The sequence below is a fragment of the Salminus brasiliensis genome, chromosome 10 (assembly GCF_030463535.1).
Source record: "Salminus brasiliensis chromosome 10, fSalBra1.hap2, whole genome shotgun sequence".
NCBI classification, from domain to species: Eukaryota; Metazoa; Chordata; class Actinopteri; order Characiformes; family Bryconidae; genus Salminus; species Salminus brasiliensis.
The window spans coordinates 12,670,824-12,683,671 of NC_132887.1; the positions used below are offsets into that span (position 1 = coordinate 12,670,824).

General features: G+C 41.3%; 1 protein-coding gene across 7 annotated transcripts in view; it reads right to left on the minus strand.

The window, feature by feature from the left end:
• The window catches only part of plcb4a (phospholipase C, beta 4a), a 40,191-nt gene extending 29,416 nt beyond the window's left edge, over positions 1 to 10,775 (minus strand). For 4 of the 7 annotated variants that reach the window (XM_072689261.1, XM_072689257.1, XM_072689262.1 and 1 more), the window contains exons 1-6: positions 10,551 to 10,620; positions 5,002 to 5,090; positions 2,344 to 2,424; positions 2,096 to 2,155; positions 1,643 to 1,786; positions 116 to 195 (exon numbers count right to left, since the gene is read on the minus strand). In XM_072689261.1, the coding sequence (XP_072545362.1) occupies positions 116 to 195; positions 1,643 to 1,786; positions 2,096 to 2,155; positions 2,344 to 2,424; positions 5,002 to 5,085 (449 nt within the window). In that variant the 5' untranslated portion in view covers positions 5,086 to 5,090; positions 10,551 to 10,620. Of the gene's footprint in view, positions 1 to 115; positions 196 to 1,642; positions 1,787 to 2,095; positions 2,156 to 2,343; positions 2,425 to 5,001; positions 5,091 to 5,166; positions 5,216 to 7,663; positions 7,732 to 10,550; positions 10,621 to 10,734 lie in introns of those variants that run through there. The other 3 variants (XM_072689258.1, XM_072689259.1, XM_072689260.1) reach the window with 3 other exon arrangements.
• Positions 10,776 to 12,848: the final 2,073 nt, after the last annotated feature.

The following is a 12,848-nucleotide window of genomic DNA, read 5'->3' on the forward strand; positions in this document are numbered from 1 at the left end:
ACCTTGGATGCTTTAAAGACTCACAAATTAGTCAGCATACAGTACATTTCTTTTCCAAAATGACTTCAGTGTCTTATTGCTTGGATGTGTTTGCTAATGGCGGTCTGGCACTCACTGCTTCCTTAGACAGGTCATTGGGCACACACTGTTTGCCCGGCTGTTGTGAATCAATGACCGCAAGCTGTCAGTCCATTGCTGCAAACAGAGGCAGAGTGGAAATGTATGGGTAAAATTAAAGTGCCCAGAGAATGCTTCAGCAGCAAGCACAATTCTCTCTGAGGTCATACAGTATATACAACACAAATACATGGAGATATGGACAAAGGTATTGGGACACCTGCTTATTCGTTGTTCCTTCTTTTTTTTTTTCTTTTAAATTCGTTATCCTAATTTTGTTGCAGTAACCTTCTTCTGCCACACCGGATTCCCAACTCTCCAACTCATCCCAAAAGTACTAAATAAAGCATCATCATTCCAGAGAATACAGTTTCACTAGAGGGTCTAGAGGCATTAGGCATGGTGGCAATAGGTTTACATTTATCATGTCCTATTGTATTGACAATACTAGGGACTAGACAAGACAATCATATTTTAGACAAGACAAGACCATTTTACCATTTGTGTCGGACACAAATCGACACAAATTATCCCATTCGTGCAGTAAACACATTCACATACATGCTAGTGATCAAACCCACACAGTGACAGTGAGCACACATTCCCCGAGCGATGGGCATCTATTGCTGCGGCACTCAAGGAGCAGAGAGGGTGAAGGGCCTTGCTCAAGGGCCCAAAAGTGGCAGCTTGCCAACCCGGGTATCGACCCCACAACCCTGTCATCAATAGCCCATAGTTCTAACCGCTGAGCTCCACTGCCCCACTGCCCCACAGACAAGGTGTCAGCAATGGGTGCAAGTTGGACATACAGTGTATGAATAAGTAATTTCAAATACATACATATATACATTTATATATATTTCTGATTTTTAGCTCAAATTGAAAACAGATCATTTTCCACACAGAAAAACTGCTCTATTTGGGTCTTCTGTCAGATCTTTTTTCCAGTTTTATAAGAAGATTTCAGATTTAAAGGCTTGAATAATTGATGGACTCTTTTTGATATGTAATAAATTATGCTATAAACAACTAGGCTGGGCTTTGTTTTTTCCCCCTGATTTTCCATCACTCTGCATAACAGTTTTATGAGGGAGCTATTTTTACCGAACATTCCAGGAGACAGATGATGCCTCTTCTAAAGTGTGCTTAAGTGTGAGGTCTTCAAATGTACTTGAGACAAGCACTCTCCCCTCCTTGGAAACATAATGATGAATTGAGCATGTGCTCCAGACAAAACAATGCGGGGAGACAAGCTGCGTCAAAGGCTTAGCATCGTAGCTACTTGCTGGTTCAACATAAGTGTATACAGCCTCCAGGCAATTATATAGCTCTTGTGAGGAAGGGCTAGAACATCAGTGTCTTTTAAAACGGTGTATATGGATTACCTAGCAAGGTGACAGCATAGGTGCTCTTTGATCTTGATCTCAAAAGCTAAAACTGAAAGTTTACTGATGGTTTGGGGTTTTGTGATATGCATATTGTCGAGAACAAAAAGAAGAGAAATGGATTAACTCTGGAGGGTTACCTTTGCAATGCTAATGTCCTGGGCTACAATGTACATGAAGCTGAGGTTGACCAGGTCAGCACCGCTGCAAATGCAGATGATCCTGCCCTCCAAGTCACTCTCAGTTTTTCCTGTGGCCTCCAGAGCTGAAAGAATCTTTGGATCCTGCAGGGATATGAAGCAGAAAGCTGAAAATATAACACACACACACACACACATTACTGCAGAGCGCACACACACTGAAGTGTGTGCTGCAGGCTAGGTCATGGATGCAATGAAAGGACAATGATTCCCACACTCTGGGCCATAGCATAACACAAACCAAACAAAATAACACTGCGAAGCCTCTCTCTTATCACAGGCCCGAAAAATGTTTGAACTTTTCTTTGGAGCTAATCTTTATGCATGAGATCCAATTCACAATTTTCCCGTAAGTTAAGAGCAGAACAGTGTGGCACATGTTAATGACTTTACCTTAGGCACGGTTGTGCTTCGTATGCTGTTGATCAAAGAGCACTCCAGAACCTGACCTTCCTATAGTATGAAGGATTAAAACATGAACACAGCATCAGTGACAAATCCTCACACACAAAAGCTGAGTCATCACCATCACAGTGTGAACACAGGCAGGGAGTTAACACACAAATTGACTCTGTAATCCATTGAAGTGACTATATGACATCGATAGCTTTACTGTATTTGTCTCATGGGAATAATCATACCTTCCCTTCACTCTTCCACGTGATGAAGAAGCCAAAGACATCCACTCTGAAAAAGCAGTTCGGTTCAAAGGCAAACGGGTCCTAGAGGAGTGGAGAAATACGCTAAACATTAAGTGTCCAACTCTGCTAAAATTCCAATATCAACAACTGAAACAATTTAATACAGTAAAATTTTAAAGCAATGGTTCACTTTAACAAAAAAGCAAGAATTAGAGGAGTCCTATTTGTTATGCCACAAAACAAGCACCAGTAAATCCATAGGCCTTCCATTACAGTGGCATGCAAAGTTTTGGTCAGGGGGCTCAGAGTGACCATGCCTGAGGGTCAGGAGCAAAATCCCATGCCATGTGGAATTGCCAGCAGCAGCCAGAGTCCGAGAGAGCACTTTTGGCCATGCTCTTGCCAGGTGGGTGGATGGCACGCTCTCCTCTCTTCACTCCAAATGCGACATTGGCCAGCACAGGTGTCCGTTGCCAGCACAGGTGTCTGTTAGCTGCTCAGTTACCCGACGATGCTGCATCTGCAGCAGTTAGAAAGGAGACGGTGGCTGACTTTGCATGTATCGGAGGAGACATGTGCTTGTGCTCACCTGTAGTGACGGGAACATTGCTAGTGCTAGGGGGAGCTTACCAAACAGTACCAAACTGGGAGAATTAGGGGTAAAATTTAATCAATAAACAATAAAAAAAAATATATAAGTTCAGTACTTCTTACCGCCCCCTTTTACAGTATCAGAGCTTGTGTACAGTTTTTGTTGTGAGCTGTGTGTCTCTCAATTCTTATTTGGGGGATTTTACAAACTGGAGAAACAGCTACCTGAAAACACTTTGGTATGCTAGGCAGCTACATAAAGGAGCCCATGGTTGCTGACTGTTATTTATAAAAGTCACATATCGTCTTTTTAAGCCCCCGACAGGTTATCTGTTAACACCGTCTATAAAAACATTTGACCATGGGTTGACCAAAGTTTAGCATGTCACTGCATGCCAAATGAACACTACACATGTAAATTAGGGGTGTCTTGATTACTTGAGTCATATTAATTACTCAATTACTCAGGTTCTAAATGAGTTGGCATATTGATTAGTTCACTCTTTTCACATCTCAATGTGGCATCAAAACTAGGCTAAATCGCATCAAAATAAATGAGTCGATACCTGCAGATATGATTATGCAAAGTTTAAATTCTTTAATAGCTCTCTCTAACAGTAAGAACAAAGCCTGGTTTACATGCCTATACATTTACCTGCTTAAGCCACTCAAAATAATCACCAAAGTCATGTAATTATCTAATTACTAATTTAACTGTTTTGGGCAGTTGTAACATGAACACCACTTTTTATACATTATCTGTAGTAACAGTAATGTGAATGCCAGCATGCATAAGGTATCTAGAAGCTAAGTTGGTAATTTGTGTCAGCTAACTGGAATTTGTACTGCCCCAGTAATGTGCAGTCCCTGGCCTTTCTTTTAGTAAAACTATTTTGGGACATTCAGTGAGATACTGTGGAAACTTTCTTCTTTATAGAAGTGTCTTAAATAAAACTTGAACATGGCCCTTTTTATTTATGTTCTACTGAACTTCGTTGATAAGGCTGTTTTGTTTTGGGAAAAAATAAACACAGTAAAATATGCCATATGATAAACATCAACATATTAAGATCCATCGCAACTAATGCCGGCTTTAGAGTTCTGTATAATTCATGAAAGGCACACAATGGATTTTCAGAGGAGATTCACTAACCAAACAAACACGACTAAACTTCCTTTTGTACATGAACGGAGATGGAGAACTCCCAGAGCGATCTGTAAAGCCCATGGGAAATCCATACTTTGACAGCTTGAGCCCGGTCACTCACACATCCTACGTGAGAATACAGCCTTCCAAAAAAAGTCCAGTCCAAGATAAACTTCCATGGCCTGACCAGGAATTCTCAAGAGGCTTTTGAGAACACAGATGTCCCCAGAAACTGACGACTTTTAAAGATGCAGAATCCCTGGAATTACTGCTTCGGACCAAATGCAACGAGTCATAGCATATGGTGTAAATATCCCAAACAAAACACAGTAAATCAAAGCTGTCGTTCTATACATTCCTGTGGCTTAATAACTCAATCTAATCTCAGCAGAATTTACTTACACTTACATTTATGGCATTTGGATGACACTCTTATTCAGAGTGACTTACAGTCATGTGAAAAAAATGAGGACACCCATGAAAACCTGAAGGCCTTCCAAGCATGTAGGGTAAGATATGACAAGACAAGACAAGACAACCATATTCACCATTAGTGTTGTACACAGATGGAATCTGGACTCCACCTTTAACCCATCCATGCAGTCAACACACACACACACATACACACTAGTGATAAAACACACACAGTGACAGCGAGCACACATGCCCAGAGTAGTGGGCAGCCACCGCTGCAGCGCCCGGAGAGCAGAGAGAGCGAAGGATCTTGCTCAAGGGCCCAACAGTGGCAGCTTGCCAAGCTTGGGTATCGAACCCACAACCCTGACATTAATAGCCCGGAGCTCAAACCGCTGAGCCACCACTGCCCCTAGACATGTATAAACCAACAACATGCAGCTAAATATATAGTTGTAAATGAACAAATCTACAGAAACATAAGAGAAAGTAGAGGATCTCCTTACCTCATCAAATCTATCAAAATATGTTCCCTCCTGCATACAGTAAGGCACTGGCCGCTGCCAATTAAACTCGTACGCTTTCGCCATTTAACCTACAAGAAAGAGACAGTAATGATGGCAGACAGTAACTGAAACACAAAAAAACCACAAAGAAATGTAGAAACGTACCACAAAAAGTAAGGAAATTTGTTTGGTAGATTATTTTTTTGTTGTAACAATGCTTTTTGGCAATAAATCGTTGGAAATTCCTTTTTTAAATGGGTACATTTGTAAGGAACATGCATTTGTGGATGAGCAGCAGAGCTGAGTTTGTGGGTTACGCCAAAGAAAAATTGGCTGCCATTGACTCGTTTGTTGTTTGGTGGACTGGATGATTGAAGTTTGATGAAACGAGACATATTTGGCAGTTTAACAGTTTATTCATTTAACAAACAGGTAGCCTCAGTAGCGTGTGGAAGAAGCATACACAGCCACAACAGCCCTGGCACCTCCTCCTCATGTTAGTAACCAGCCTGGTCACACACTGCTGTGGGATGGCATCCCTTTCGTCAACCAGCATTTGTCGCAAGTCAGCCATTGTGGTTGTGTTGCTCACTCTGGTACGAACAGTACGCCCAAGGTGATCTCACAAGTGTTCAATGGGGTTTGAGGTCAGGATTGCTGGCAGGCCGTTCCATCCTCTCCACTCCCAAATTCTGGAGGCAGTCTCTAATAAACATCTCATGTCATCTTGGAGGGTAGAGTTTGGTCTCAGAGTGTGGAGATATGGGATTGCTACAGGTTGCAGAATTTTATCTTGATCTCTCTCTGCATTGAGATTGAGCCTCCAATGATGACAAGCCTCATTTTTCCAGTGAGGGAGATGCTGCCCCACACCATCACACTGCCTCCACCAAAACATGTTACTCTATTGGAGCAGCAATCAGCATAGCGTTATCCTCGTCTTCTCCACACTTTGACCCTACGATCCAGCTGCAGTAAGCAGAATCTGGACGTTCCTCCACATCTTCAGGTTCCAGTGCATGCGTAGCTGACACCAGCACAAACGGACCTGACAGTGAAGGGGGGTCAAGGCAGGTCTCCGGGCAGCCCGATGAGACCCGAGATTGGCTGCATCCAGTCTGTTCCAGATTGTTTGGGCAGAGATCCGTCAGCCATATCGTCCTGCAAACCTTGACTGCGCATCTGTAGAAGACAGCCTACGGTTCCTAAGTGCCGACAAGGTGAGGAAACAATCATCTTGGGACACCCACTTCGCGCTCTGTCTCTGACATCCCCCGTTATATGGAACTTGGCCTTCATTTTGGAGATGGTACTAGAGCTCATTCCAAATAATGACGCAACTTGGTTTTGCGGAGCACCAGCTTGAAGTTGCCCTATCGCAAACACCCAATCCAGATCAAGTCAAACGTGGCATGTCGATTCTTGGACACCTACTGTAGCAGGGCCCATGCTCACACCTGGGGGTACCAGAAGCTCAAAACAAGTGTCAATAGCAACAGCACAATAAGCTGTTTGGCACTGGCAGAGGAGATTTGGCAATTTTTTCATGGCCGCAACCCACATACTCAGCTCTACTGCTCATCCCACAAATGCATGTTCCTTACAAATGTGGTACCATGTAAAAGGGAAATTAACAGGCTTAGAAGCCAAGACGCATTGTTACAACAAAGAAATAACTGAGCAAACACAAATTTAAGTTCATATAAAAAATACAAACCCAGACAAGCATCCATAAATGCAACTAATGGGAGGTGCCGCAATAGTCAGTTGGCTTGACTGGTTCTAAATGTGTCCAAAAAGCTTGTCTTCTGTCTATTTATTTACTATTGATTTTCTAATGTACTGAACATCTCAAACTTGGATCTCTTTAGAGGTTGCCCAATTCTAATTAGAATCGGGTCAATAGAGTAGGCGTGTGAACTTTTGGCTTAACAGTGATTCAGTTCTACTTTGCTTGGAATGATCTGACTGGATTTCACTGAAACTCAACAAACCCAATGGTTCTTTAGAACAATCACTGAGGCTAGGATGAACCTATGAAACGCAGATGTTTTTAATGCCTCTATAAATTGGGTTATAAAATGTGCTGTTGGTTTGAGCTGATTGCAGTTGTGTGTACACTATGTGCAGTTGTATAAGTGTGTGCCTGTGTGTGTTTGTGTGTGTGTGTGTGTGAGTGACACGGCCTCTCATCTCAGAGAGCACACATGTGCCCTGCATGAGTTATTGTGGTTTAATCCTAGTAGCTCTCCCTTGGGTATTGCGTATAAAGGCCTTTATGGTAGATGTCACATGAAGTTACAGGCTGGCCAGATGATGACAGATTGTTTTCTAGCAAATACATATGGCCAAAAATATTTTTCACTGAGGTTGTATTATTAATAATGTGAGTCTTTTTCTTGGATCCAGAAATTCTTTAGATTTCAGGCGAAATTACCTTTACTATTTATTTTCAGATATTTCAGTTCTATACCAGGACCAATAGTACAGTAATAGTATACGATCTTGGTGGGTCACAATATAGTAAACTCACTATCACTTTTTTTCAGGGGGTGGGGGTTGGAAAAACACTTGCCAAACAGTTCCCATGCTTTATTCATACATTTTTCTTGTATTGTATTTTTTATGGCGCAAACGGCTGTAAACTGTATAAAAACGTTACCCTATATGTTTCTTTTCTGCCAGAGTTTCTTCGTTGTCGTGTCCATACAGCAGTAGATGTGTTTTGCTTGAACTATCAGTTACACGGCCCCCCCACAATTTTAAGTGATAAGGCTAAACATGCACAAATATGAACGAAATGAACGCAGTGCACGGACAGGCGGCTCTGTCCATATTTAACACTGAGCATACATGAGCCTACACAGTTCCAACAAGAGGTTTTGTGCAAGTTACATAGTGTACTAGCAGTGTTCTGGCCAGGAATGGCAACGACAGAGATACTGTTCTCCCTATTAAACCAGTGTACCATCAACATGCTTTAAAGCTGTTATTTTAAGGTCCAATTCCTACATAACGTTGTGTTAAATATGCACATTTCTGTAATACAGGCCCTCATGAAGCTCATGAAGTCTTTTGTACCCCACATTAACGATACGTCCAACACAAAAAGCTTTCCAGACACATTTACGTTAAGTCGAAAGGACCAGAACTGATAAAGCTGGAGCTTGTATATCTTGCTGTTATTGGCTAAGCCCCAAGAAATACCATTAGAAAACCAAAATTCTTGCAGCCTAAGGCAAGACGTCTGCACAGGCTCTGTGTTTGTGGTCATTTAGAGGCAACAGAATGCCTTATCCAACAGAACAGGCCAACCAGGGTCAATTACAAACACTTCAACCTGTCACAACCATCAAACCGTATAGCATTAGAGAGCCAAGCTGATCCAAATGTAACATGAAGTATGCTGTTCACTCATGCCTGTTATTCAAGCCCTCAAAGATACTGAATTAAGCTCTCAATAATGCATGATGACCCAGCAGCCATGGCTTGCTCTTGAGGAGCTCCACAGGAAAAATAAATAAATAAATAAATAAAAATCACAGGATAAACCTGCAGCAGACTTGCTTCTAGCTCTCACTTACAGTAACCTCTTACAGTCACGCGGGTCACCTGCTTTACCACAGCTTTAGCTTCAATAGCAGCAGAACATACACAATCAGGGTCCTTCCCAGACTGGGTGGAGTGCTCGAAGGTGAGAGGCTGCTACAAAGTCAATAGTGACTACAGACGTTTATCAGATTTCAGAGCATTAACGCCCACAGTGCTGAACTTATTACACTATTTATATGCGTGTCATTAGTTTATCTTGTTAGCACAAGCTAATCAATGACTGACCACAGAACTATTTTAATAAAATGTGAACAATGTGCTCTTCCTCTACAGCAGGGGTGCCCATTCCTGGTCCTGAAGATCTACCACCCTGGAGAGTTCAGATCCAACACACCTTCCTTTTACATATTTCAGTGCTACTGAAGGCCTTCATGCATTCATTACATGCTTTAGGTGAGTTAGATTAAGCTAAACTCTGCAAGGTGGCAGGCATCCAGCACCCCTGGTTTACAGCCAGTGGTCTAACGATTTCTAGGGGGACGGTCAGAAGCGTCGGGGGACAGTTATCGACTGCAGGCATAAATTGTAGCTTAATAGTGTATCGTCTGAAAAAAATATTCAAAATGTATTATTTTTTTGTCTGAAAATATTGTTTGCAACTGAAAGTCAATATGTTATATAGTGCTGTGCGATATGGTAAGAAAACTATATCACAATATTTTTACAATACACAATATTTATCACAATACATGTAATCACAGACTAAATGAATCAGTAGCAACAGCTTCTTAAACACTATTATTCAGATACTCTCCTGAACTGAGTCCAGTGATTTTTCTTCAACATCTGCAGTTCATCTAATTACAGTGACCAATACCCTCGATATGCTTAGAAAAGCATACTGTGTATCACGATTACAAAATGTATCACAATACGATAAAATATCACCATATTGCCCAGTTCTAATGTTATATGAAATTCTGACACATATAAAAACATCCTAATTCCCAATATGTCAAAAATGTATATGTATATATTCATATATATATATATATATATATATATATATGGCCTAATAAAATTCATTTCACAGCAAACATATGTTGAAATATTTAAAATGTAAATATAATATTTCTTAGAAATTCTTGTAAAAATATATTACAACACTTCTTTAACTTATTCTTTCTTTATCTATTATTCCAGAAATAAGCTCAATAAGGTAAATAATCTTTATCCCCCCTTTTTAACAACCTATACAATTAGTTTTGATTCTAGAAATGGAATAAAAACATCCATAACTGACATCTAGAGTGATCATATTCAAAGAGGGCATGGCAGCTTTACAAGGGGATGCCTTTTGTCATCCCCCCTCAAACTGACTCTCTGTCTACAGCATTTCTACACTAACATAATCAGCTGTTCCTCTGACAATCAGAAACATACTACTAAAGAAAATGAGAAGTCGAATCAGCAAGGGAACACAGCGCAGCGCTACAGAGGCCTGAATGCTCTGCCTCTTCTGATAACAGTGCAGGAAACATTTGCATATCAGGGGTTCCTCTCTGAGTGATGGCTGGAGCTGCACTGCAGAATTCAGTTAGAAGGCCTCAGACAGCCAGAAAGCTGCAGAGAAAAACCTATAAATGGATGAGGAGCTTTTTAAAGGACTAAGCTTGATCTTCTAAGTCAGACCTCTGTTAAAATCCCTCACACAGACACAGAACTGCCAGCACTGTCATTAGACACTGTGAAAGGAACGTGATGGCAGCTTCCTTCTCTTTTAGCCAGTCTCCCTCTGCATGGACAGAACTTCATAAACACATGCAGCCCTAGGCAATACCAACTGCAGCTCACTGCGCATGCTCCGTAAAGTTCCTACACATAGGCATAAAATACCATACAACACATAGGGTGCAGTCTATCCTGGTCCACTTCAGTAAGTTCATTCTTTAGTTATCATACTACTGACCATACAAAACAAAAACCATGCAGCTCACGTGCAACTTTAGTTTCCATTCACAGCTTCAGCCAGTAGGAACAGCAGCTTAGAATTGGCTGACATTCCCCATTAAGGCGTTATCGAGTTCCCGGCAATCAGCAGGCGTGCGTAACCGCGCACCCTGGCAAAAGAGTAACGCATAAGTGTGTCCAGAACAAGTAGTGTTGGTGAAAACCACTGACCCGCTGCGCCGCTGCCTCCGAGGGAAAGTGTCCATGTGGGACTGTTGTGTGTATGCGCACTGCTCCCATACAGGCTGGAAACAGCGCCCCCCACAGGCAGGCAGCGGAGCATCCCACCTCTCCAAACATTGGTGGCCTTTAAAACAAGCAATCTGCGACCTAATTAACAGGAACTGATCTCCTCCAGGCCTTCCTGGGAAGCTAAAAACATAAGGAAGGAAGGGTTTTAGGAAAACCTCTACAGAAATAAACCACTTGAGTCATTCTACATCACGGGTGCCATTTCCATGTTGCAATTTTCTACATTTTCACCAAGAGCACTTCTTCATCCACAGTCCACAAAATGAAACATATGGTCATACTGCAAAAACATGTCTTTTCTCACCTCATATATAAAATCCTTATGAATATTATCCTTTTCACACTTTTCACTCCATTCACAATAACATGTGCCAGGGTGGTATGTGTTGAGCACATATGCCAAATAGTTAAATATATACTTTTCTATGTGTTACAAAAAATACGCTAATAAAGAATAGTTGTTCCTATCTATTGTGCATGACTGGGTGGTTGGGTTGAGGTTCACAAATCCTGTCAAACATGAAATGTCAAAGAACATCAGAACTGCTCCAAAGACATAACAATGGTGTTTTAATAAAACAAAACAAGTTAGCGTGACGGGGTGGTAAGTCAAACAACTCATTATTTTTTAAAACACCAGCTTCTATTGTTGCTGGTCCTCCTGCAGATATTTTAAAGTATCCATCCACACTGCCCAAACACCAACAGATCGGAAAATTTACTTTATCCTATCCAGCCTATTTTTAAGAATGTTGACTAATTGCTACAAACATTTGCATCCTCCATTGTATATCAAGGGTTCTGGAGAAAACTGGTCATAAGAAGCTAAATGTTTATCTAAATGACTGGCTTTTGTTAGTTAGTTGTGTTACGGCTGAAAGTTTTCATTTAGATAGATCACTTTATTTATCCCACAGGGAAAGTCAGTTTTTACAGCAGCAAAATCAAACAAGAGAGCAGCATGATAGAGGCATAAAAGCGTAAAAAGTGATTGTAGTGCAGTAATAATTACATTAATATAATGTAATATACAGAATGAATTATGTGTAATGTAACAGTGCAGTAACTACATTAATATAATGTAGTGATGTAAGGCATCCTGGGGTATCATTACAGTATAGAGTTTTAAAGTGGCAGTGCAGATGACAGAGCTGTGTGGCAGTACATACTGATGAACAGAATAGTGTCCGATTGAGAAACAGCGGGACTGTTCTATTAGTACACTCAGTGCACAATAATGTCCCGGCACAGTGGCGAGGCGTTGTACAGCGAGATCGCTGTTGGGAGAAACGATCTCCTGTACCGTTCCTTACTGCTGCGGAGCTGAAGGAGCCTGTTACTGAAAGTGCTCCGCTGCTTGACCAGTAGATCATGGAGGGGGTGGGAAGTGTTCTCCAGAATGGCAGTGAGTTTGCTCAGAATGTTTTGTCTGCCTTGGATGCCAAGCATCATTGCACTACAATATTTATTGCCCTGACCAAAGCCTTTGAATTAATTGATCACCCCATCCTAATACATCGATTGGGAGGCATAGGGTTCACAGATCATTCATTAGCATGGTTCACCAACTTTCATTCCCTAAGGTCAGAGCAAAGTTAGATAATGGGGATCCCCCAAGGGTAAATACTAGGTCTACACTGTTTTCTATTTATATTAATTCTCTTCTCCCCTTGCTGCTGGTAATGCTTTCATCCATTTATATGCTGATGATACCATCTAGTATTCAACTGGTTCTTCCCCTGAAATTGAGCTGTCAACTGTCTGGGATAGCTGCGCCAACCTTAAATTGTATTGAAACAAAGGCCAAGATCATGTGGTTTTTGTGAAAAAGTGCTTTAACTGACTTAATCTTTAAATGAACCAAATGAGGGAGCTATCCTAGAACAGGTCATAATGTAGGAATATATAGGCATTGCCCATATTAATAAGCTACAATCAAAGGTTAAGGCCAAACTCTGCAAAAACAAAATCCCTCTGGTTGAAATGACTGTTCTTCATCTGCTTGATTATGGTGATGCCATTTACAGGCTGGC